This window comes from Rousettus aegyptiacus, unplaced genomic scaffold (genome assembly GCF_014176215.1).
Source record: "Rousettus aegyptiacus isolate mRouAeg1 unplaced genomic scaffold, mRouAeg1.p scaffold_m13_p_6, whole genome shotgun sequence".
NCBI classification, from domain to species: Eukaryota; Metazoa; Chordata; class Mammalia; order Chiroptera; family Pteropodidae; genus Rousettus; species Rousettus aegyptiacus.
Genome location: NW_023416309.1, coordinates 102238970 through 102266455, shown reverse-complemented (window position 1 = coordinate 102266455; position 27486 = coordinate 102238970). Strand labels below are relative to the sequence as shown.

The following is a 27486-nucleotide window of genomic DNA, read 5'->3' as shown; positions in this document are numbered from 1 at the left end:
AGCATAATACTATGACTTTAAATGCTTCCCATATTTTTTTGTATTTCTTTCCACCTGTCAATATAAATAGTTAATTCATTTGTAGAAGGGTCTGAATCATTGTAAAAACAGACTAATTTCCCTTGTTTTATTGTTATCTCTTTTATCATTGATCGTAGATAGGGATTTTATCACTTTTCTGAGATATAAAAATAAAACCGGTGGCAGTTTGAACATCTCTAATGAGGTAAAGATCAACTCGTGTTTTCAAACTAGGACAGGGATGTAATTGAGAAAAACCATGGCAACCTTCTTCATGTGTCCAGTAGGATGGGAAAGTGTTGTCAGGGCCTTTTCTTTTTTAAATTCTGTTGTCCTTTCCTGAGCTGTTTGACTGTGTATATATGAAACAGAATCAGAATCTTTTATCATTCCAAGCCCAGTCCTTTCTCTCCCTTCTAAAATGCCCACTATGCGCCATATATTAATGAGGGCTCAACTTTATTGACTCATAAAATGTTGAGTTTCTTTAAAGTTTTTTACTTAAATCTTTCTACTTTAATCTTTATTTCTATAGGTTGGTGGTTTGCAATGTGGGCAGCTAAATGGAATCACCTGAAAAGCATTCAAGGAACAATTCCAGGCCATACCCCTAATTAAATTTTGATTTAATTGATTAAAGAGTAGCTTTCCAGCATTCATGTTTTTCAAACCCCCCTAGATAATTCTAATGTGTGGCCAACATTAAGGAATACTGCCCTAAGTTCTGTTTCTAGAGACTCCAATAAATTTCTTGGGGGAGAAATAGTCTACCCTTTAACTCCGGCATCCTCCGTAGCCCCTATAGTGGGAGTTAAAAATGTCAAATCTGAATCTTATTTAAAAGCATGGAAATTTAGGCCTGTAATTTTACAAACACATAGAGTAGGCCTTGAGTTATTTTTAGAATATCTCCAAACTTCCCTTTAGCAGACTATGCTTGCTAAACTTTTTTCTTGTTATTAAGGGAAAAAAGTTCGATACACTATGATGTGTGTGTGACTGATTTACCAGATTCCTGATACATCAGGACTCCAAGGACCTTTAGCTCTATTCCCTGAAGCAAGTCTGTCAGTTTAATCCTATCAGATGATGTAGCCAATCTTGTAACACAAAAAGCATTGTTGGTTCAGGTACTGTGATTTATTTTCCTAAATGAGCTGTTTTTTATATACCATTCCCAGATAGGTGGTGCTTTGAGGTGAATTTGCAAGGGTCTCTGGTTTATTTGGGAATCTTTTAACTCCTCTGTCATTTCCTAAGGTGCTTAATATCCATGCCTGACTCTCTACCAGTATTTGTCAGTGAAAGTAAATGCTTATATTTTTACTCATTTGAGACATGTAAGAGGCCATTCATTAGTTCATTCAGCAAGAACATAGTACAGTGTTCCTGTATTCTAGGACTAAATAAGTCGGAAGGCCAGCCTTGCTTTCATAGCAGTCTGACATCTTCTCATGGGGGAGACACTAATACTGGGTTTTTTTTCTCTTTAATCTCCACAATCTATTCTATTGGTAACTCTTGTTGGTTCCACCTTTAAATTGTATTAATCCACACTGCCCATTTCAAATACTATCACCCTAGTCCAGGCTGTTATCATATTTTACCTGGGTAGTCTCAGCAGCCTTCTAATTTGTCTTCTCTTTCTGTTATTGAGCACCAACAGTGTGTTTATACAACCAGAGTGAGCTTAAAAATGTAAATGTTAGCACATTGTGCCCCTGCTCAAATTTCTCCAAAGGCTTTATGTCACACTTAGATTAAAAGTCAAACTCCTTACTGTGGGCTACAAGATCCAGGTTCTGTCTGCTTTTGTTTACCTCTTCAGTATCATCTTGGTACTTTTCCCTTGGCTCACTGCGCTCCAGCCACACTGGTCTTACTCTACAGGCCAGTGCATTCCTGCTTGTGCATTTACTAGTTTCTCTGCCTGGAAATCTTTCTTTCAGATCTCCGGTCAGTTCAGTTTGGTTCTTCATTCTGAAAGATAGCTTTGGTTCTTGACCACCAATAGAAAGACAACTCAAACACCACAAATGACATTTTGATATACACACATACAGAGAGAGTTCTGTTAAGTTAGCTCCTAATTCTTATCTGGTACTTTAGCTAGTAGCTGGCTTTGGGAAATGTCTTCCTTATATGGAGAATTTCCAGAGAGGTGCTGTGGTCATTCATCAGCATTTTACTTTTTCTTACTATTTATTATTTGATGCTGTTTTGAAGATGATGAGATAGAATTTCAAGCTCACTTTGTGGTTTTTTTCCCTCTCAGTTTGATTCATACAAGAAATTTAGTATCCCCATTATTAGGAAAGGAAGATTCTAAAGAGAACACAGAATTTGAATGCCTTTTCAGAAAATCTGGTTACTCTCAGCCTTGATTTGCCTTCTTATCCCTAAGTGAAACCGAGGGGTGAAAATAACTTTTTGAACTCTCTTAGGGGGAAAGTGGTGTTCTGTAGAAGACATTTTGTTAAATCTGGTTGTTGCTGGCTTCCATAATCCCACTATATCTCTAAACTTCTAATTAGACCCAGTCTGTAAGTCTGAGAGCCAGTTTATAAATTACTTCTTGAATTCCCTGTGGCTTCCTTTTCTTCTCCTTTATTAGCATGGTAATCCAGTTGGATGTATTGCCTAGAGGTCGGGTACTGATTATGACCAATTTTTGGTGGGCAATTTTTGAGTAGTATAACCAGAAACCTTTTTATATTACTTTTTTATGCTCATCAATGGAGATAAATATCCAGGCTATTTATGTATTTGTTTTTAGGATGCTCAAATGTCTTGGGAGGAAACGACTGTGGAAAAGTGAGGCCTAAAACTGATTTAATTTGAAGTTGGAGAAAAGTATTATAGTTCTTATTAGGTAGATATGTTAAGATTTTAAGCCCCCTTCCCTTTAATTTATTTCGCTAAAATTTTCTGCTGATAGGATTCCTTGATATACTGTCCAGAGCCCTAAAATGCTATATGTATATCAGTCATAAGGATTTCAGTTTTGACTAAGAAAAGCAATGTGGTCTAGTAGAAAGAATGCAGACTTCTGTTTTAAAAAGGCTTTATTGGGGTATATTTTAGAATGCAGACTTTTGAGTCAGGCCCGAGTTTGAATTCCGCTGACACCGATCAGCTGTGTGACTTTGTCCAAATTACTCAGTCTCGAATAGCCTTGGAATACAATATTTACTTTGTTAGGTTATTACAAAGATTAGAAAACGATATACGTCAAATATCAGGTCCTTTGGTTTTCAATAAGTGGCAGCTATTTTTAATATTAGTGATACTAGCATGCAGAATATTCATCTCTTTCTATCCTTTGGATTTTAAAGCCTGAGAACTGAAAATGAAATGGACATCAGTGATAGTAAAATCTGATATTACCAGACACAGTCATACAAATTGGTCTAAAAGGCTGAAATTGTTGGTTCAGCCGCATTGTTCTTTAACTCATCTTTCCCTAGTCAGGGCACTTTATTTAAGAGCTAGTTTTATTGTATTAATGAGCAGGGTTTCCTTATTCTGCCCATTTTATAAGAGGTTTCCACTGAATGTAGCTATCTTGCAGAAAAAGTAACCAGATGTGTTACTGTATTTATAGTATTATATGGCTCTGCTCACCCCACCCTCACGCCCCCTCCCAGGGCCTTGGATGGTACCTCTATATAGGCAGATCTAGAACTCTAGATATTCTAAATAAGTAGAATATAGTGTTAAATGGTGATAAATTTACAAGAAGTACTTTTATTCACATTACAATTCAATACCTAGTAAGTTCCTTGATCAGGATGGATTCAGTTTCTAACTATCCTTGTAGTTGATAGGAGATCTCTCCCCCCCATTTTTTACAAATGTCCCATATTTCACAATGATAATACTTGTTTATCTTTAAGCACTTATGGCCAAATTCGTCTTTGTCTTTATGATAGCAGCCTAAATATGTTTGTGTCCCTTATCTATGAATCTCTTCCTGTCTGGTATACTTGGTGGCTTTGTAATGGACTAGAAAATATATGGGAAGTTTCATGAAGGCAAAACCCCAGCCTCTCAAACCAGGACATTTTTTCTAATAGAGGACCTTGAAGCTTTTAAGAGGTTAAAGAGCAGGAATTCAGTCACTGGATTGTTGAGAAATGGGACTTTGTTTAGACTCTAGGTGTTAGCAGCTATATTCTGGTTTTAATTTCCTATCAGTATTCAATTATATCACCTTCAGGACCCAATACTTACTGTTGAAGGCCAGGTTCTATGAAGTTGTTGGAGACAAAATAGATAAAAATTCCTGCTCCTTTTTTCTTTTTTCTTTTTCTTTTTTTCTGCTCTTATTTTCTAGTTGAGGTCAGGTCAGTAGGTAAGTAGAATATGTATTATGTTAAATGGCGATAGATAAATTCTATTGAGGAAACAAAAGCAGACGAGGGGTAAGGAATGTGGAGAAGGAAGGGCTGCAACATTAAATAGGGCAGTTAAGCATTAGAGACATATGGGGAAGACATTTTGGACGAAAGGGGGACAACAGGTGCAAAAACTCCACAGATAAAACCTACGTGGAGTATTAACAGCAAGGAAGCCAGTGTAGCTTCAACAATGAGAGGGAAATAGTGGGATGTAAAGTCAGAGGGGAGAAAGGGTGCTGGGCTAGGTGGAGGAGATAGGTCATATGGAAGTTAGTAGATTACTGTAAGGATTGTAGCTTTTACTCTGAGATGGAAAGCCTGTGTCACCTTCAAGCAGAGGAGTGACATGATCTGACCTAGTTTGAAAGAAACACTAACTGCTATAGAGCAGGGAAACAAGATAAACTGGGGGCGGAGGGGTATTGTAATACCCTAGTAAGGGAGGGTGCTTGTGGTAGAGTTTGTGAGAAGGAATGTTCTATTCTGCATATATTTTGAAAGTAGAGTTGGGTAGGATTTGCCGATGGGCTGAATGCTGTGGGTCGTGAGAGAGATATTGGGTCTCAGCCAATGGAAGGAAGGTGGTGTTTTTTAAAGAAAGGGGAAGAGTGGGAAAGTGGGTGAGGAGGGGAGAGGTGCGTGGCGGGGGGATAGGAGTTTAGTTTATATTACTATGATAAAGGTGCTAAAACATCACTCTTTGAATTCGTTATTACATATTAAAAGTGTAATGATGGTAATGGTGGATACTCGTCATTATACAGTTTGTCAAAACCCAAAACAAAGAGTGAACCCTAATGTAAACTATGGACTTTAATTAATAGTATATCAATTGACTCATTAATTACAACAGATGTACTTATACTAATGCAATACGTTAATTCTAGAGGAAGTTGTATGTGTGTGGGGGAGGGGGTTATGTGGGAACTCTATTCTCTGGTCAGTTTTTCTGTAAATGTAAAACTACTCTAAAAAATGAAATATTAATATAAGAAAATGAATCATGCCAGTATATGCTATTGTGTTTTTTCTGTGGTTGGTCTTTGGTTCATTGCTGAGGTCTTTTTTCTTCTTAAACATTAGCATATCAGATTGCCTTTTCCCCCTAATTCAGACCTGTTTCTAACAAATTTTCATGCCAGTTAGATGCTCAAAGTGGACCTCTTTCCATTCTGTTTAGTCCCTCAGTTACTTCTGAATTTTTTCCTAAATCAAAGCCAATATTGTCCCTCTTAGCATCCTTGCCATAATTTTTTGTCTTGGATGTAGCCAGTATACTGCAGCTCAGTAAATGTTTTTCAGTAGTAAATAACAGGTATAAGAAATTAGAACCATGTGTGGCAGCTGGCATAAAAACATAATTTCACTGATCTTTTTTTGTTCTTTTGTTCAGTTGATTATCTGTTCCTTTTGCTTTGCAGGGTCCTTTACACATAGGATCTCTAACTGGGCTTTGTTTCTATGAGCCCTTTGAGAGATTATAGCTAGTAGATTCTTTACTTTCTGTCTTTATGCCTTTCTGTGTGGAGGTTTTTAGGGTGAATTGCATATCATTTGTTTTGAATGATGTATTTCAAGGGCAGGGACCAACATGTTTTTATTTCGTGTATCACACAAAGTCACACAGTGTTATTTATGCTATTATAATGGACTGTCTGTGCTTCCTTCTGTAATTGAGGAATAGCACTGCTCCAAAAATTATAAGGTTTATATATATATATATGTATGTATATGTATGTATGTATATGTATATGTATATGTATACACATACACATATTTATATATATAAAATGTGTTGCTTTTTAGATAAGTGATTTTTCAGTTTTAGGAACAGTGTGTTGAGGGCAGAAACAGGCATCGAGAATACATAGCTTGTCTCTAATTGAAAGTTGCTTTTTGTAATGAGAGATTTAACTTATGATGAGAGTTTATACTGCATGTGCACGTTGAAGCAGGAAAAAAATGTTAAGAAATAAAATTCTAGATCATTTGGGTTTGTCTTATTAAAAATTTTTCATTTATAAAATATTTTATAAAATTTTTATTAACACATTTTAAAACACAGGAAGCAAAACAAATTACTGGTAATCCCATTACCCAGCTAACACTAACACATTAAATGATAGGATAAAAAAGAATGGAAGGTATTGATTCTCTTATAGTGCTGTGAGTGTATTGTTGTGATGGGGGAATTAAACACATGATCTCATTAGTAACAATTCAAGTTTTAGGTATTTCTTGTAGGTGAAGAAACTGAGGCAGAGGGTCATAGGGGGCTTGCCCAGGTTTGCAAGTGAGCATCAGAGGGAAGATTCGAATCTGGTTGTTTAGTTTCACTTGTGCTCTTTCTTCCTTAAAGTGTTGCCTCTCATGTTTTATCTTCTTAAGATATCCCTTTAAAGATAGCTGCTGGTATTTGACTAGCCAGATATGACTCCTCAGAATTGTAGTGCATAGGATGTTGTGTGGAACTGCTCGGATTATCTAAATACACTTTAGAAAATTGGGCTGGTTTCATTCAGGCCTCTAACAAACAACTTAAGAGTACTTTAATTTCAAACAGGAGTTTAGTATAGGGTCTCTAAAACTGTTCTGTTTCAACAGCTTCTGCCTACACCTGACCCTAGAGTGAAACCTGCTTTGGCACTGAAATTTTATATCAGAATGCCTCAACAGTATTCTTTGTTTCCCACAGCTTAATATAATATTGTTTAATTTTAAGGTATACTTAAGGATTCTTTTTCAACTATTAATGGTTCCGTGAAAGAGAGGTTTGCTGTTTGAATGTTCTGGTTTCAAAGCTTATAGCCTTTAACTTAGAAATGATACTTTTTTTTAGGTTGAACATTATTTCTCCTTGTTTTTTCCCTTCTATCTCTTCCTCTCCTCCCTCAGAAATCAGGAAAGTTCTGCATGTGGGTTGGTGTGTTTTAAGTATAGTTCTTATCTATATGTGGAAACTGAGATAATTGGGTCCAAGAGGTAGGTAAAGAACTAAATTGAATTTCCTGGTTAACTAAGCTAGTCTTTGACCCAAAGGCAGTGAGGAACATAGCAACCTTGTTTGGGCCGGGGTCGGGGGAGGGGGGTGGACTTTAGGCAGAAAGACTAGTTATTTTAGAGATCAAATGAAGGATGACTAAAGGACTTCCAGGTCAGTAGAAATAAAAAAAAAGAAAAACTGATGTGAAATGTAATTGGACTTAGTTATTGTAGGAGAGCTTAAGTAGGAAGATAATGTTGACAGCAAGTTTAAAGAACTGGTTTGGATGAAAGTTGAGATTTGGGATATGTTGAATTTTAGATGACGAAGGCAGTATTGTTCAGTGGTTCAGTGGTTAAAACAGGACTCTGGAGCCAGATTGCCTGGGTTCAAAAGTAGACCTTTTTGTTTTTCTCTGGACCAATGACCTAATCCCTTGGTGCCTGAGAGTCTCTATCTGCAGTATGGGAATAGTTGGCACCACTTCATGATGAAATTCATGTAAAGTGTGTGGCAATGCTGAGAACAAAGGAAGCATTCAGTAAATATTAGCTATAATGTATAGTTTCTAGCTGGAAAAAAATCAAATTGAATAGAAAATATTAGGGCTGGTAACTAACATTTGTTGGTCATGAAATAGAGGTATTAGGGTATCTTTTACAAGTTTTGATTTGCAACCCCTGTTATTTTATATGAAGTATAGAAGAGTTAATTAAAACTGAGACTAGATAAAACCTATGAGAAAGAATGTAGAATAAAAAAAAATAGGACTAAGAATTTAATCTAGGGTTATTCCTAAGTGTAGTGTAGGGCAATGGTTTTCCACCTCTGATACTTAGGGGAAGGCAATGCTATGACATCTTTAGTGACTGTTGGTTGTTTATCCATCTGCTTTTCTCTCCGCTCCCCCCTGTAAATGGAATCCTCAATATTGTTCAAGTATCTTGTAATTGTGTAAATAATGGGAGGCTAGGCCTCTCTCTGGCTCCAGTTGAAGAAGCTTCATCAGTCTAAGGTTTTCAGAGTGTGGTCTCTAGAGCAGCAGCATTAGCATCATCTCCTAGGAACTTATTAGAAATGTAAATTCTGGAACCCTACCTCAGATCTACAGAATCACAAACTGGGGGTTGGGCCCAACAAGTCATTGAGAGGCTTGCAAACCCAGAATTGCCCGATCTTGTCTTTGTATATAATAGATTTTAAACTGCTGGCAACAAATTGAAAAATATTGATACCATTATGGAGGCCAAAGAAAATTCAACTATAAGCAGATAAAACCAACTTCAGGAATGTGACCTAAGTTTGTGATCTCTTATGTAGTAGTTTAAAAAAAAACGTTATGAGTAAAGTTTGCTTCATATCACAGATTATCATCTTAGGTTAACTTTCTAGATGTGGAATTATTTTTGGTCAAGGCATAATGACAATTTTAAGGATTTTTTTGAATAAATCTTATATTGTTCTCTGGAATGAAACTTCTGTTTCATCAGCAGTGTTTCCCTGCAATCTAGCCGATGTTAGATAAAAATTTAAAAGATTATTTTGATAGGCAAAAAGGTATCCTTTAATTTTTTGGGAGGAAGGGGGACTTCAATTTACTAATGTAGTTTAACTCTTAATTTGTATTTTTTGGCCATCTGTTTTTTATATAAATAAATCTTATATATTTACTAATGTCTTTTTTGATTTGATTTGTAAATACAAATCGTTTTTACTAGCTTTTTATTTTGCCTTCTAATTTCTGTGTTTTTAAATTATAGAAGTTTTAAATTTGTGTAGTCAAATTCATTAGTCTTTGTCAAATTCTCTCCAAAAATCCAACTGGGGTTTTAATTGGAATTAGATCAAATCCGTAAACTAATAACCCTCAGGAAAGATTTTGGCAGAGTTCCCAGGTATGTGATGGTTGCTGCTCTGAACCGTGGATAGGACACTCCCCTTCTCGCCTCCACCATCATCAGTATTTATTCACTTAACATGCACTTATTGAATGCTTACTGCATATGAGGAGATTAAGTTTGTGGGGATATATTAGTGAATAAAACAAATAAGAATTCCTTTTGATACATCAGTGAATACAACATATGAATTTCTGCTTTCTTGGAACTTACACTCCTGAGGATACAGAGGCAATAAACAACTAAATATATGTCAGTTGGTTAAGTGCCATGGAAAGCAAAACAAATTGTGACAGCAACAGCTTTACTATTTTGTGTCAGTCAAAGAAGGATTTTTTTATATATTAAAAATTAATGGGGTGACATTGATTAATAAAATCCTAAGTTTCAAGTATGCAGTTTGACAGTATGTTGTACATATATATAGATATTACATTGTGTTTGCCTCCCAAAATTGGATTTCCTTCTGTCACCAAATATTTGACTTTTACCCCATATACCCTTCCAGATATCCTTGAGCAATGTTCCCTTATTTCCTTGAGGTCATCTTATCAAAGAAGCCTTCTTTCAGGTGAAAAAGAAAAAATGCAAGCCTTTCAAAAAGCAACCCCCTCTTCCCCTTTCCCTCTGGTAACCACTAATCCACAGTCCGTGTCCATGAGTCTTTGTCATGTTTGTTCTTTGCTTTCAGTTTTCTATTCATATATGAGTGAAATCATATGGTTTTCAACATTTTCTGTTCCACTTATTTCACTTAGCATGATTATCTCAAGATCTACTCATGTCGCAAACGGCAGTATTTCATCTTTTCTTATGACTAATATTCCATCATGTATATATACCGTCTTCTTTTTCCAATTATCTATCATAGCACACTTTGGTTGCTTCCATGTCCTGACCACTGTGAATAAAGCTGTTATGAACATCGGGGGGCATATGTCTTTGCAGATAAATATTTTCAGGTTTTGTGGGTAAATATCCAGAAGAGGGATTGCTGGATCATATGGTAATTCAATTCTTAGTTTGTTGAGGAACCTCCATACTGTTTTCCATAGCAGTTGTACAAGTTTGCATTCCCACCAGCAGTGTATGAGGGTTTTTTTGCGCACAACCTCTCAACACTTGTTATTACTTGTCCTGTTGATAGCCATTCTAGCAGGCGTGATTTCCCTAATAGCTGGTGAGGCTGAGTATCTTTTTCATATTTCTGTTGGCCATTTGTATGTCTTCTTGGGAAAAGTGTTTGTTCACTTTTTAATTGGATTGATTTTTTATTGAGCTGTATGAGTTCTTTATTCATTTTAGATATTAGGCCTTTATCAGAGGCATTGTTTGCAAATACATTCTCATTCAGACAGTTCTCTTTTTAAAAGGCTTCCTTTTTTTTCTTTTTCACCTGAAAGAAGGCTTCTTTGATAAGATGACCTTAAGGAAATAAGGAAACATTGCTCAAGGGTATCTGGAAGAAGAAAGTGTTCCAAGTCAAATCAGTTTATGTCTGGAAAGAGATGAGAAATAACTAGGACCGTTATAGAAACTAGCTTTTACTCTGAATTTGATGGAAAGATTCTAAGCAGAGGAATCCCAGGCAGGACGACCACTTATGAGACTAATGCCATTTCCAGGTGAGAGATGATGGTTACTTGGTTGAAGTGGTCAAGAGTGCTCTGAGGTGAAATGTATTTTGAAGGTAGACCCAAAAGAGATTCTGGTGGATTAAATCCAGTTGTGAGAGAAGAGGATTTGAGGATAATAAGTTTTTTAGCTTAAGCAATTGGAAGAATATTTTATTGTGGGGTCTTTTGTTTGTTTGTTTTTTGTTTTATTTATTTTTTTAATACAGGAAGGGAAGACTATAAACAGATTTTTGGAAGGATGTAAGAATTTTAGTTTTGGGACATTTATTTTTTATCTGACTCCTCTTAGCCTCTGGTGTTTACTTCTGATAGTTTCCCTGTGTTGTTTTTTTCTCTTGGGATTTTTAGTTACATTGCCTAAGAGGAAAGGCCTTTGCAAGGTTTTGATGTTTATAGATACATAGCTTGATTGATTGCTTTCAGTGTCCACCTCATTGCCGTTAAATTTTTACTTTCAGCTTTTATGTTTATATATTATACATATATTAGTGTTAGGTTTACAGCATAGCGATTAGACATTTATATAATTTATGAAGTGATCCTCCCCAATTACTATAGTACCCACCTGGCATTGTACATAGCCATAACAATATTCCCTCCGCTATACTTCATGTCCCCATGACTGCTATGTAACTATCAATTTGTACTTCTTAATCTCTTCGCCTTTTTTTGCCCAGCACTCCCAAACTTCCTCTGAGAACTACTATCAGCTTTTTAAATGTTTCTTAGTGCAGCCTCTGGCCAACTTGATGATACTTGACAGTGTTCAGATGTGCTGGTCTTAGGGGAGAGGTCTTCTGTCTGATCATTGCCTTCCCATTATGAGTAGTGTTGCTTCTTGGATCACCTGATGCAGTCTGTATGTAGTCCTTTCCTTGCTAGAAACAGTCAATGAATATCACTTCCCATCATTTTATTAGCATTAGCCTCTTCTCATTGCCAACCAAATATCCTTGGATAGCAAAATACAATTCTTTACTTTTGTCTAGCTTTCATTTCATTATTTGAAATTTTTAATGAAGGAAAAAAATGTGCTCCATTTTTTTTTTTAAGTTTGCTGAAGGAGTTCACAGTAGATGCCTTCACTGTCTTTAGTTATTGAAGATTCCATATATGATATAGCAGTTCGAAATGGAAATCTCTTTCCTCACGTGTCCCTACTTTTTTTGCCTTAGTGTTCTAAGTTTGGTTATTGGAATTTTCTCTGGATAGTCAGAAATTAACCAGTATTAGGTTCTAACTGTCTGCTAAAAATAAAAGGATTTTTAAACTAATGATAATGTGGATACTCATGTTTCCCCCTCATTCTATCATAGCATGTCCTTCCATTTTATATATTCTCGTATGTGTATTTATTTCTTTTTACAGTTGATTCTGAGCAACTCAGATTGGGGTGTGACCCCCACACAGTAAAAAAATCCACAAATAACTTTGGACTCTCCCCAAAACTTAATTGCTAATAGCCTGCTATTTAACGGAAATATTGTTAGCATAAACAGTGGATTGACACACATATTTTGTATATCATATGTACAGTTAGTTGATCCTTGAATTACACAGGGGCACTGACCTCCTTTGCAGTGGAAAGTTCAGGTATAACTGCAGTCAGCTCTTTGTATACATGGGTTCCCAACATTGGAGTTGACCTTGGAACAAACCAATGAGAACAACATTGATTTGAACTGCAGGGGTGAATTGAACAGTGGTCAATTGGAAAAAATCCATGTCAAGTGGATTCTCACAGTTCAAACCAATGTTGTTCATGGGTCAATTGTATTATATACTATATTCATATAATAAGCTAGAGAAAGTGAACTGTTATTAAGAAATTCAAGAGAAAATACATTTATGGTATTAATTGAAAAAGATGAGCATATGAGTGAACCTACACAGTTCAAACATGTGTTGTTCAATGATCCACTGTAATTGGACTTCTGGGCTCATGACACTATTGTTATTGGTCCATGCATGCCTTTATTTTAAAAATAATACACACCTGTGGCACTACTGCCCACCTCAGCTGCTATCACCAAAAACTTATCTATAAGATCCACCCCCATTCTCTATCCTAAATATAGTCTCTCTTTCTCTCTTTCTGCTTTTTCCTTTTTTAGTTGTATCATATACTTGTGTTTGCCTAAAACATTAGCAGGAAACTAACAGATAAAATCTTTGTCGGAGGGGCAGAAATGCTAAGGCAATCACAAAACATGCAGACACAGCTTTTAAAGTTTACGCAGGTTACTTTTCCTTATTTTTAAACTTTACAAAAGAGTATACTTTTGTAAAGTTGTCTTATGAGACTTGGATTTTTAGCAAGTAAGGGTGAAAGCTCCCTGTTCATTTATAACCTGGCCCAGGAAATCCACCTAGCATCAGTTCACCCTTAATTCTATTGACTGAAATGGCCACAAGCCTCTCAGATTCAAGAAGAGACAAAAACATCCCCTCTCAGTGGGAGGAGTGTCAAAGAATTTGCAGCTATCCTTTTAAAAACACCATAATACAATTTTCAAAGTTGGCTGCACCAATGAATACTTTATAAAAATGTAATTTTAAACATTATTAAAGCATTGTTGTTGGTTATTGAGATCATTTTGCCATTTAAAAAATATTTTCAGGCACTCATAGGAGCTATAGGTCTATGGATTTTTGTTCTAGGTATAAAATAATTCCCTGGTACCAAACTGTGAAAAATGGTGGCGCTTTTACTTGCTGTTAGAAAATTTTTTTAATTCTGTTGAAGAATAGCAGTTGTTGAAGGGCTGTTAATGAAGATTTTAATGGTAAATTGAGATTGCATTGTACTTGGAGGTGAAGGGGGCCACTGGGAGAGGCCGAACAGAGGAGTCATAGGATGAAAATGAATTGAGTTTACTGTTCCTTCCTGATTTACATTTAATGTTTTGGGTCTTAATAGAAAATATCTTAATAGTTTATCAGATTATTCATCGTTATCAGCCTTTCCTTTGAGGAATATGTAACCTAGCTATTTCTAACAAAATCTAAATTACTAAGTATTTAATTTTTGTGTAGTAGAAAGTCTTCTCAGTTGGAAGTTGGATCTAGTTCTCATTCTGCCATACATAATACTTGGTTCCTGGGGTTCTTTTCTAAGATGATTCTGTAGTTAGTGTGATGTGAGTTCTAAGACTAAGCCGAAACGTGAAGTGAACTCAACTGTTTCTGTTGTATTTTTCAGTCCTCGAGACTCTCTGCTTCATCACCTTGGTGACTACCCTGCGGGCAAGGCGGGGGTGGGGAGGCAGATAACACCCTCTTCAGCAGTTTTGTAACATTTGCTTGGTGTCTGTGAGCAGCTTAAACATTTTGTTGTCACCCTCGTTAAAAGCTGTGTGTGCGTGTTTTGCAATTGCTTTAACATTTCTGCCCTTCACTAAGGTTGTATCTGTTGGCTTCCCTTAGAACTGTTTGGATTGTTCAAACACTTTTTGGTGGGATTGGAAGAGTCCAACAGATAAACGGTATCTCATTAGTAATGTCATAGTAAAGGTTTTTAATTCATTTGAAATCACATGTAGTTTTCTGAAAATCTATGTATATTTTTCCCTAGGGTTTCTATTTAGCTTTCAGGAGCTGTATGATTGGTAGTGGTCAGCTGAGTGAGTTGTTTGCTATATTCTGCATTAGGGGAGAAGGAAAAAGCATAATCTTTTTAAAAAAATAATTCTGCTCGCCTTACATATAAAAACAGCTAAGCATTGTTAAAAAAAAAAATAGCACAAACTTAATTGTGATCTTTAGTACAAAATTCCAGTGAGATAGACTTTTATCTGGACAGACCTTTAGAGGGTATCTAAATCAAAAAGAGTATAAAAGAAAAATTATTCCAAACTTTATGTGGTTAGAATCTTTCTGTGTGATGTAATTTGTAACCTTCTGTGAAGAAATTGCTGTTAAAATGTTGATACAGTTTCTGATGAATGGGATTAAGACTTATTTTTTTGGAAGAGATTTACCTATTCACTTAATTGTCCGTCAAGAGTCTAACAACTTTTAATCAGATATTGTTCTAATTTCATTATCTAATTTTAAAATGATCTGCCAATCTCTTTAAAACATTCCTATCAAGAATTATTGTTGTTTAGTATATTAGAGACCTTTTTTCTTGCTTACAAGATTGTAATAAAATGTTGACATGTGGTCATCACTAAACTGTCTGGGAAAAATTATTATAAACTACATTAAAATGTGGCACTCCTGGGGGGAACTTGATAGTAGTCTGCTTAAGAACAAATCTTAGTTCAACAAGTTTGGGAAATCTATATTCTTCCTTCTTTAGAATATTTAAGAATAAGATTGTTTTGATACTTAACCAGTCCGCTTCAGGCAAATATTCTAGTGTTAAATATTGAGTTGTGTAGAGTCTGTTTCCAAGCTAATTTCTGGATCCAGGGCTCTTAGCAGTAAACAAATTGGTAAGTACATAGTTTGTAGTTCAGGAACTCCTTGGCTCAAAGATAAGTAACTTTATAAAAGTTAACTGAAGAGACAGAGCCTTCTTCGACATACTAGTTGTTTCTGTGTTTTATTCATTAATTGGCACTTTATTTGCAGGAACATGCCTTAAACTGTGAGTAAAATGTTGAATCTCCTGTTCATAATATGACACTTAAGAGTAAACATGGGTAGAATTTTAGAGCTGGAAAGACACTAGTGACCAATTTTGCAAGTGGGGAAACTTGAGGGCCATGTAATAAAAAAGATAGAAGTCTTGATTTCCTTTATTGGTAGAATTATTAGTTCAATATGGATGTTATTGGATGATCACTGTATGTTTTCCTATTATTTATATGGTTCCCGCTTGCTTCTAAGAATAGATCCTTAGGCTTAATTTTATATTAGAAATATGTCAAACACGGTAGTGCTGATTAAGTAGTCTTAATTCTGAGTCAGTAAAATAAATTTTTAAGACATTGAGTCATAGTTACTTGTGCCAATTAGTTATAAGAAGTCAAAGTGATTTTTAAAATCAGAATGTAACTTTATGCTGATGTCAGCATGCCATACTCTGCTGAGGTCTTTTTCTAGTGTTTGTATTAAGAGCTCGAATGACTGTGAATTGATTTGTGACTCTGTGAAAGTCATTTACTCCTTTGGGTCCCATTTTGATCATTTAAAAATTGAGATGCTTAGAGATAATCTCTAATATTTATTTCTAATGTTTTAAAAGTTTTGGGCACATTTTAAGAGGATGATTTAGATTTAGACTTAACGTCGTGACTTGGTCAAGATTCTAGTCTATATTAATCTAATAACTAAAAGAATTTTGTTGAAGCATCTGGAGTGAATTGAGTGTTTCAGGTATCTATCTAGTTATAAATAGTACTCCAATCACCACCCCAGTTTAAATTACATCTCTACGTACAGGATGTGTTTCATGCTGTTGGTCATAGGTTTGTTACATTTCATAAAGAAAGAGCCTTGTAGGTGTTTTAGTCCAACAAATTTTGTAGATGAGAGAACTGTTAAGCATAATCTATAGTAAGATACACAGTTTATGTGGCTTCTTGTACTTGCAGGTGAATCTGAAGACCCACTGGCTTGCATATAATTGAAACAAAAGTTACTTACCTTTACTATACAAATGCTCTACCTACTATATACTTTAATATTTTCTGCTGTATTCTGTTTCATTAAAAAAAGGTTGGAGTCATGGCCTGAACTTCTTACTTGCCATTCACCTTATTATGAAAGAACCTTAAGACTTTGGTGGCTTCTCAGCCAAAAAGCCTCCAAAAATGTGGGACCATGTGATGATGCCAAAAAGAGGGTTGGCTTGGGAAATGTAAGATTTTATATATATCATTGATTCATATAGAACAGGGTTTTTCATCCTCAGCTCTATTGACATTTTGTTGTGGGGGCTTTCCTGTGTGTTTTCTAGTATGTGTAGCAGCATCACTGGCCTCTGCCCACTAAAAATGCCAATATTACCCTTCCATACATACCTTCCTGAGTGTGCTTTCACTTGATTCAGAATAAAAGAGATTTGGTTTCAGGTTCCTGTGTCTCAAGCTGCTTTTAAGGAATACACATTTACCAAAATAAATGTTATCAGATGGAAGGACCTGGAATGCTTTGTGTAGCTGAATTAGTTCAGCTGGGCATGGTAGTCAGAAGTTAGAGCAGTAGCAGCTACCATTTACTGAGCAGTTATCATAATGCTAGGCATTGTGCTTAGCACTGAAATGTCTATCATTGGTTACTGATATCTCTCAATTGTTAGGACAGTGAAAATGTCTTTATTTGTGCCTTCTGTCATTTATTACTGTAAGATAGTTTGATCTCTGAGAGCTGACCTAGGCCGTTAAAAATTATTTCTTAAGGGTTTTTGTTGTTTTTTTCTAATTCCCTGGAGGTGTGCTGAGAAGGAGATTTATATACTGTGTGGTAAAGAACCTAACAAAATAATTTTTAAGTTTACATAAAAGAATATTCGAAAGTTGCCAAGAAATCTTTGAAATAGAATATCTTATGTCTATCACATTATTCAAGATACTAATTTAATATAAACAATTCAAAAGAATGTGGGAGTTGAGATATGAGAATTTTCTGTCTTATATGTAAAAGCATATAGACCATTCATAGTACCTTTAGTAAACATTCATTCAAATTGTGTGTGGTTGGTGTTAAGAATATGGATTAGATACCTTGCTGGTAGTTTTCACTTTGTAATATAACTTTATTTTGCCTGGTCAGTTTAAGTTTGGACTAAGAGTATGGACTGTTATTTTGTGTATCTTGCTTTGGCAAGAGAGGCTAGAGTGGTTTATGAGATCTATTGACACCAAATGAGAAATGGGTTAGCTTCACTCTAGGATTACTTTAGTTTTTATCTATTGCAAGGATAAGTTAAGATCATAGTTCTAACATCTGTCCCCCTTCTCTTTTTCCCTTCCTATTTTCCTCTCTCTCTTTCAGCAAATATTCAAGTACCTACCATGTGCTAGGCATTGTTTAAGACACCAGAAATGTGCTAATGAACAAGAGAAAAATCCCTGCTCTGTAAGAGAGGTTCTAGTGGGGAAAACAGACAATGAGATAGATAATTAAAATGTTTTACATGTAAGTTCTAATCATAAAACCTGGAGGAGGGATAGAAAGGAGTATGGGGAAAGGGGAAGAGAGAGAAGGTAGTGTAGTCAAGGGAAGGCCTCATACAAGTGACTTTGTAAGGAAAAGATCTGAAGAAAGCGAGGATGTCCGCCTTGGGAATACCAAGTAAAGGGCTTGGATAGCTTGCCTGGCATGTTCAGTGAACAGCAGTGAAAGCATGACTGAGTGGAATGATCCAACAGGAGAATAGGAGATAGAACTTGGATTTTAGAGATAATCGAAGGAGAGAGATTAGGTACAATGAAAATATGTTATAAAAATGAAGAGAAATGAGGTAATAATGTTTCCCTTGGCCTCTTATTTCTTAATGTTAGCTGCACCCTTGAACCATTTCCTTTGCTGTTGCTGCAAGGCTTGCCTTGTATTGTTGGGTGGTCCTCTTGTCGCATCCAAGGAAATGATGAGCCTGTCTGGGCAGCTTTTTGTTGCTAGGTTGAAAGTCAGGAAATACCAGGCCTATTAGTTGAATAGGGTCTTTTAGATTCCCTGCCACTATGTTGTTCTAGCCCTGAGATCTCTAACCAGTTTACCTTCCTCTTTCCACCTTTCAGAGTTATTTATCTGGTCACCTCTTGCATCATTTCCAGGGTTTGGAGTTGTGTTTTGCAGATGTGAGCTGGGAGAAAGGAATCTGTGCCATCGTGCCTAGCACAGAGGTTCTGAGAACTGATAATTTAACATTGATTTTTTTTATTCGATTTCATTTTCTTGAAGATGTGTCCTTTGTTCCTGAACTTGAATAGCTCTGAGTAATATTTCTGAAAGTATGGTCTTACATACTTCTTGCATAAGAACCATCTAAGAGGCTTCTTATTCATGGTCCCTGCTACTCACTTCAACTCTCTGATATTTCTTATACACATGAAAGTTGGAACATCACTCCTGAAGGTTGAGCATTGATAAGAACTTTTGTTCTTTGATCTTTCAATAGCTGGCTAAGTGATAGTAGTAGCTGAGTGACAGGGCCATGGTTTGGCATTTAGGGTTCACTAACTCCAAACACTGCTCTAAAGTGAGGAAAAAAAATGTTTCTCTATAAGAATTGTTATTATACAGTTAATCTGTTGGGTTAAATACAGAGATTTCTTTGTTCTAGAAGTTGTTCTAAAAGATCTCCTATGGAATAAGAAGTGCTTGCTTCCTCCTCTCCTCCTTCCTTTTCTCTGTCAATACTGTATATTGTACTTTTCCTCTCTTTCAGTCTTCTTTAAGGAGCCCAGCACTGGGGAGTTGGGGAATGGTGAAGAGAGAATTGTTTTTCTTTCATTCTAAGTTGTGATGTTTGTGAGAAGCTTCTAAGTCCCCTTCAACTTAGAATAGGTACTTTAAGTTGCAAGATGTGATCCTTATCAGTCTCTTGCTTAGGTGTGTGAGTTGGATCAAATAATAGCTATTCTTATACATTATGGTTTTTGAGTGAATAGAATTATTTAACTATTTAGAATTTGCATAGGAGAAATTAGTCTCACATACAGAATTTGAATATTCTAACCTCAGTGTGATTTCTTTTTTTAAACATTCTAAAATGGAATCCACTATAAAAATATGGATTCTTGGGGCTGAAAATTAGACAGAAAATTGGTTGGTTCATTCTGAAGGAGCCACTCTGGAGTAGCATTTCTTTGAATAACTGAGAACCTCTTAGTATTAATTTTGTCATTTTCTTTATTCTTGAAGCATACAGAGTTCTATTCTCTTAAAAAGACACAGTAACTAGGCCAGTGTGTTGTTCTAAATCTTCATGCTCAGATTCCACGTCCAGTCCTATAGCCAGCCAAGAAGAACTGTTAAGCCACTTTCATTCTCTGACATACTTTATTTTTCTCTATTAGAATATTTTCAGTATGTCTAAGGTATTCTGTGGGTCTTTCAGGCTTCAGTTAGGCATTTTCTTAAAAGTTTGAAATTCAAGCAGAACAAGCAGCTAAATAAATCTTGCATTTTTTTCATATATCCTGGGAATTTTTTGTAATTACATGTATGCAGATATCATCGGAAATGGATTTACAGTTAAAACACATGGTAGGTAGTGCCCGTAAGAAGTCACGGTATGTGTGACATGATTTGGAAGTATAAAACACGTAAATAACAAAATAAGATCACACTAAGTTTGACGAATACAAAGCAATGAATTGTGCTATGCAGTTCCCCAGGAAAGACTTTCCCAGGAGGAAGTAGGTTTTAGGGATACAATGCTCCTGGCTGTTTTCAGGTTGGAGACTTGTATAGGTTGTAACAAACAGATTTGCCTGAATACTGCTTAGAGGCTCTGTTGGAAAATTGTTAGGCTTATTACTTTCATTATGCTTTGCAGAGTATGTATATGTTACCATGTATAGTGAAAAGTTGACAGATGGCCATTAAGAGAAGTTTGAAGTACCTTAATTCTTTAAAAGTTGGGCATGTTTTAGTACATGTCAGTCTTAAACATGTAAAATCGAATGTACAAAAGTACAAATAATTTATCAGCTGATCTACAGAATACTAGATAAACTAAAGGTTCTTTAGAGGTGTCAGTTCATAAAGTCCAGAAGTGGATTTTGCAACAAGGATTCAATCAGCAAAATTCACATTGTGAGGAATTCTAAAGAACAGATTGCTCTGTTTTCTTCCACAAATCAATTGCAAGCAATAAAAAAAAAAGGAAACCTGTTACAAATTCGAGATACATTAGCCACACACAGTCATGGATCTTATTGACTTCGATTTGGAAAACCAATTGAGACAGTCCAGGAAATGTGACCCATAATTGGATATTTGATATTAAGGAATTAATGTTTTTTAAATTATGAAAGTATACGTTTTAAGCAAATTTACTTTTTAGAGATACATATGGAAATATAGACAGTTGTAATGATCTAATAATGGGGGAATTGGCTTCAAAATTAATCCATGGGGATAGATGTTGTAGATGAGATTAGATGGGTCAAGAGTAGGTAGTTGTTGAAGTTGATGGTTATGCGGGAGCTTGTTATCCTTTAGCTTGTGTTTGGAAATTTTCATTTATAAAGAGTCCAAGATAAATGAAAGAACATAGGCCACGATCAGGACAGCTTATATTGTTTCATAAAACTAACATGTTTTACAAACATAGTCTGTATGATCTGGCCCTACCTACCTATAGTCAGTGTCAACTCTAGTGCATTCTTCCCCCCTTAATCACTGCCTGAGCTCCAGCTCAGTAATGTATATACATGTCATTTCTTCTTCCTGAAACAGACCACAATCCTCAGTATCTTCTATGCCTTTTCATGTCCCGTAACCTTCATCCAAGGCAAGTTTGCCTGTTGAAGTCCAAACTTATATTAAATGTTTATACCACAGAGAAATCTTCCAGATCCCCCAATCTAAATTCATAGTTAGGATCTCTTACCTCATATTTTGCACAATTATTTGCTTATTAACATTTGCCTTCCCCATTCAACTCTTAAGCTTAATGACCCAGAGTTCTTGTTTGTTATGGTATCCCCTGCACCTAATACAATGCCTAGTGAGGACTAGGTGCTTAAATATTTGTTAAATGGAGCGGGGAGGCGGAGAAGAGTAGATAGATGGTAGTTTGAAAGCTTGGCTGAAATAATCTGCCAAAATGCACAAATCTCATTTTAATTTCAGGGATAATCTGGTTTAAGCAGTAACACAAAAGAGTTGTGTTCAACCCCGAGTCTTTATCAGGATGAATTGACAGTTTAAAATTGTGTCTGGTACATTTGTTTCCTATTACTACAAACCTCTCTAGAAAACTGATGTAACCTGGTTAGAGTGACAAACTGTTTCTTAACCCATTCTCATCTGAGGTTTATTTTACGGCTAAAGCGTAGGGGATATTTGATGCCCGACAACTTGTTTTCTCTCTGTTCTTTATTTCCTCCATCTCTGTAAATTGGGCAGGGGTGGTAATGTCATTGAAATTATGGCTGAATACAGTGTCTGTTCTAATCAACCTCTTGGTTTCACTTTTAGAATGGAACTTCCTTTTAGATGGCTAATGAAGCCCAATATTGAAGAATCTCAGGATCTCTTTATTTCTCCTTTCCCATCCTCTTTTATGTCTTATGATATGGAATTGAACTCCAGGGCTATATTTATTTAATAGTTGTCTTTTCTAATACACTTATTGTACTTTTCAGTTAGGATTACATCATTTTGTGAATACCACAATCCTGTGAGGCTGATGTTGCTGTTATTTCCAGAGGTCAGTTTACACGTCTAGGATCATAAATTAAAAAACGATGAGAACTTAGCTTGAACTTATCTTCCTGCTCTTTCTCTTATTTGTTTCACACTGCTTTTGAGCTAGATAGTGAATACTTATATATACATATGTTAATAGAAGAACTTTTTTTAGAGGAAATGGTTTTTTTGTACAAGTAAAATAAATTTTCTGTATTCTTTAATCTCATAGAACATCCTAAGTTCTAGATATGTGGTAATATTCCACTAACCCTGTAAAGGGAACTATTAAAGTAAAAGTTCACATAGCTAAAAAAAATCTAGTTATATACCATATACTATTTTATACAAATGTGTATAGCTAGCAACATCAAACTTGTACTAGTCATGTGTTTATGAAAAAGCAAATATTGTATCTTCCTGCATTTAGGTAACCAAAAAGCAATTTAATAGTGTGAAATTTTAATGGATTTTTATATAGCACATACAGACAAAGCAAATTTACCAATAAAATGTTAATTAAAACAAGGAGCAAAATATTAGTTAAAATGAATTTCCCGCTCAGGCAGTAGCCCAGTATATGTAGACAAATATTTTGGTTCAACCTGGAATAAAGTATATTGCAGAATAATACGTTAGGAGTCATTCTCATGTCCTGCATACACAGTTAAAGCAATTATTTCACTAATTGCTAGCACAGAGTAAGCAACAAAAAAGAGCTGAAAGACTAACCGTTGTTAGAATCCACATCTTTTTCTTCATCGTTGATAATTATGTTAGAAACCAGTTCATCATTGTATTTATGTCTCAATCTGCAACCTTAGTCATGTGTTCTTTTTTGAAATCCGTGTTTAAGCATGACACTAATGTTAAATGAGTATCTTGTTTTTGAACTGTAAATCATCGGTAGTAAGTTTACATTTTGAATATTAGAGGGGAAATCCATCCACCCCTACTTCTGGTAAACCAAGTTTCTGTGGGGTTTTGTTGTTGTTAAGGAAAAACAAATGTAAGGTGTGTAGCTTATTTGTGAATGTTTTGTGGTGGTCTGCTCTGCTACTGGAGTGTAGTGACATCTTCACAGCACACCTCAGACTTGATAGCTATACACCTCTCACCTTTGCTCATAGTTTAGCTTTCTACTCATATTGCTGGTACTTTGAACACATGGTACTTTTTGGACACTAAGGGTGGGGTTTTCCTTTTTTCATTAATAAATTACATTACAACATTATGACAACTTTACTGAAAATTCCAGTTCTAAACTGTCATATGACAAATATATTTGTATAATGAAGCCTGATCATAAATTAGTGATTACTACTATTCCCTTAATGTGGTTAATCTTTAGTTTATTAGCCAATCTCCAAAGAAGTATTATCCAGAGGCTCGGTTTATATTGGTATATAGAAGAATATCTATATAGCAGACCTGTTAGTTTTGACCTTAGGAAAAGTGGAAAGGACTATTCCTTAATATCAGAGAAAAAAATATTTATTCTTCAAAGTTCTTGTGAAGTGAAATGTTTTAAGTAATTTTCCTTTCCTTTTGTATTCTCAAACTTTCTGACAGATTTTAAAGTTTTCCTTCCTTCCTTCCTTCCTTCCTTCCTTCCTTCCTTCCTTCCTTCCTTCCTTCCTTCCTTCCTTCCTTCCTTCCTTCCTGTTTTTCTTGACATCAAACAAGAAAGTAAACAAAATTCTTTTGGTTAAGGTGTGTCTGAATTCAGAGATAACAAATAGGTTTCATCTTTCTTGCCAATTTAGAGTACTTTATGTCCAGAACACTGTTGTGAGAAGGCTTATGAGCTAATAAGTTCGGGATCACTGGGTGAGACTGCCAGGATTCTTTGTTCACCAGAGATGACTAAGGAAGAAGTGCTATAAATTTTTCAAGAAATCATCTTTCCCTTGCTTTGATTTTCAACATTAGGGTTTTATTTTGGCTAACCACTGTCAGTTTTTAAACTTGTGTGTAAACAGACTGTTAAATGGGTGTCGTGTTAATTTTATTAATTACTTTTTGGCTTTAAATTGCTCCCTTAGAATTTGACTCCCCTTTTACTTTTTTGTTTCCTTGAAGAACTTAGGATTTGAAAAGAAGCAAAGGAGCCTGTGTGGTTTCTTATATGTAGGAGTGACAGGAAGAAATATCTTGAAGGGGGTTTATTTAGGAAAAGTGTAGTATGTGACTTAAGTTAGCAGTAGTAACTAAGGAAGTTAATGAACTAGCCCAGTGGTGATAGATGGGGACTTGATGTTGTGATAGCTTCTGAAATGAAATTAACCTGTAAAACCAAGAAATTTTGCAGGATAGGAAAGTGGTGAACTTTGAAGAGTAATGAAAGTTGGAAATAGAACATATGAGGACTAACTAGCTTTACCTGTTTTAGAAAAGGAGGAACATTTTTATAGTTAAGGAATGATCTAGAGGTTATACTTGAGCTTTTGAGGTTCTTTCCTGAATCTGGGATAGAACTAGACCTGTAGCCAACATTGAACCAGATACTTGTACTTAAATATCTGTGTATCTTGTACTGATTCCATCAAGAGTAGGGAACTATAAAATACCTTGTGTCTAAAGAGAATTAATAGGGTAGTACTTTTATCACAATGGTTGGCTCGAATGACTTACATTTGGACCATATAAAAGTTAATAAAATACCATTGCTACCCTTTGCCTTATTTATATATGATTAAGTATTAACTCAGTTCTAATCCTACTGTGGTTAGGTTTGTTCTCTTATTATTGACAACATAACACCCTATCAGTGGGCTATTTTAAAGTTCACTTGTAAGTCACTTTTTGTAGTGAGTATGTATATCCTGAGTGGAGGTGCGGCTGAGGGCAGTATGGCTGCTTCTTCATTCCTGAAAAAGAATTTTGATTACAGAATATACTGCCAGATACCTCCATACCCCAGTATTTAAGAAATTTTTAAATGTTACCATATTTATTTTTGTTATTTAAAGATAAGTCAAGCATTACATTGCAGGCAGAGCTAAAATCCAACTTCTCCATTTCCAGAGGTAATGAAGACCCTGATTCTGAATTTACTGTATACTCTATGCATGTTTTTATACACTATTTATGTATTGGTAACTCCTTATTATTGTAGGTTTGTTTATTTTTTTAGTTTTCATATAGTTTTTTCATTCTACATTGTTGAAATTTAGTCATTCTCAAACATAGAAAATCAAATTGATAAACAGTATTCTGTTAAATTCCTTTCTACTTGTGTTTATCTAAGTAGAACTTGTTTTTTAGTTGTTACATAGTTTTCCTATTCATCATTGTCTTCTGTGATATAGTCACGTTTATACAGGTAGTTCTAGTTAATATCTTTACTGTTATAAAAATTTATTAAAAGAATAAATTACAGTTCATTCCCTAGTTCAGCAAAGTAAATTAACTAATTTCTAGCTTTAACAAACTCTAGTACAATGAAACTATTTCTTCAAGCAGATGTGCAAGTTATGTTCTCAGAAGTAGAATTTCATGATGGTTGAGTATGCACATTTTTCACCTAACCAAGTATTTCCAAATTACTCTTCAAAAGTGGCGATGCCTGTTTTTATTGTACTGGTGATGGATGAATTGATGTTTTCACATCTCACCAACATTGTGTTTTCCCAGTCTGGCTTTGAAATTTTTTTTTTTTTAATATTTCATGTATTTATTGGCTATTTGGATTCTTATGTGAATTTTCTATTTGTTCATCTTTGATGGGGGTTGTCTTTTTTTTTAACCTGTTTGTTGGAGTTTTGTTATATATTTTGTTACTTAATCTTTAGTTACAGGTATCATCTAGCAACCAGTGGCTCAACTTTAACTTAATTAAACTTTCATTCTGTGTTGAAAATTTAGCTTAAAATTTTTTTTGGCCTTATTTAAATCTTTCCCTGCTGTGCAGTTCCAAAGATACTGGTCTTTAAGTTTGGCTTTTAAAATTATGCCGTTATATCATGAAGAAGGGAACTAATTTTACTTAATTCTTTGTAAAGAACCAGCCATTTCAGTACCATTTATTGAGCAGTTAAATATTTTCATATTCATATGAATGCCATCTCTTTTATATATTCGATTCTAAGTTTGAGGGCCCTGTATTCTGTCTCATTGGTCTTTTTCTCTTTCTAGACTACCTTCATTATCATAGCTTTACAGTAAGTCTGTAGTCTGATGTTGTATTTAGAATTTCTCCAACTTTTTTTCCATGTAATTTTTGGATCTGTTTGTCAGCTTCCGGTAAAAACCATTAGGGAATTTGAATTAATTTGAATTTATAGACATATCTGAACATTGCCATCTTAAAAGTAATCTCTACTTATTTAAGTCTTTTATATTTTTCGGGTTTCTTTTCTCTGAAGATCTTTTGTGTATAACATTATCATTTGTTGGTGTTGTGAATAGTTCTTTTTTAAAAAATTAGTATTTTCTACTTGTTAGCACAAACAGTTTTTGTATGTGAACTTTACCTGGCAACTTTGCTGAATTCTTTATTAGCTTTAATAATTTATGGTTTCTCTTGGGTTTTCTATGTAGATCATCTTTATTCTTTATGTAGTTCTTATGTTAAAGTAGAAAAGTATTTCTATCTCCTGAGAAATGAAAGCAGTTTCAGAGATTAATTTGTAAAGTATCTGTATATGAATAGTTTTGTCCCTGTGTCTTGTGACATATATATGTAGAGTCTTTGGTTTTTCTTGGCAGTAGAATTGGTCTGTGTAAGGGCCTCTAGATGTTAAAAACCCCTCACCATCATTTGGTATAAATGTTGCTGCTACTCTTGAATTTCACTCAGTTTATTTGCTTTTAGGAGGCGCAGATCAGAATGGAGATGGGCTGCAGACCGAGCAGCTATTGTCAGCCGCTGGAACTGGCTTCAGGCTCATGTTTCTGACTTGGAATATCGAATTCGGCAGCAAACAGATATTTACAAACAGATACGTGCTAATAAGGTAAGGGATAAGAGTCTGGTCTTTTTCAGGCCAGCTAAAAACAGCCATTATCCCTTTTCTTTTATCCCTCAATAACTTAACTATGTCAAAGAGAATGGTTTAATATGATCTGATAATGGTGGTTTAATTCGTTTAAGAGCCCAATACTGCTTTATAGTACAGACAACATTGTTAGGATATAATGTTAAATTGAACATGTGTTTAGAATAAAACAGTGTGTCTACCTGGGCTAACAGGAAACATAAGAAAATGAGACTGTATAATGTAAGCCACTGA

The 27486-nt window shown here is 35.1% G+C and overlaps 1 protein-coding gene across 5 annotated transcripts in view; it reads left to right on the top strand.

Annotated features, from left to right (window-relative positions):
• KANSL1 (KAT8 regulatory NSL complex subunit 1) overlaps positions 1-27486 on the top strand; it is a 156739-nt gene that overhangs the window by 74226 nt on the left and 55027 nt on the right. For all 5 annotated transcript variants that reach the window (XM_016139847.2, XM_016139842.2, XM_016139846.2 and 2 more), the window contains one exon: positions 27069-27210. In XM_016139847.2, the coding sequence (XP_015995333.1) occupies positions 27069-27210 (142 nt within the window). The remainder of the gene's footprint in view (positions 1-27068; positions 27211-27486) is intronic.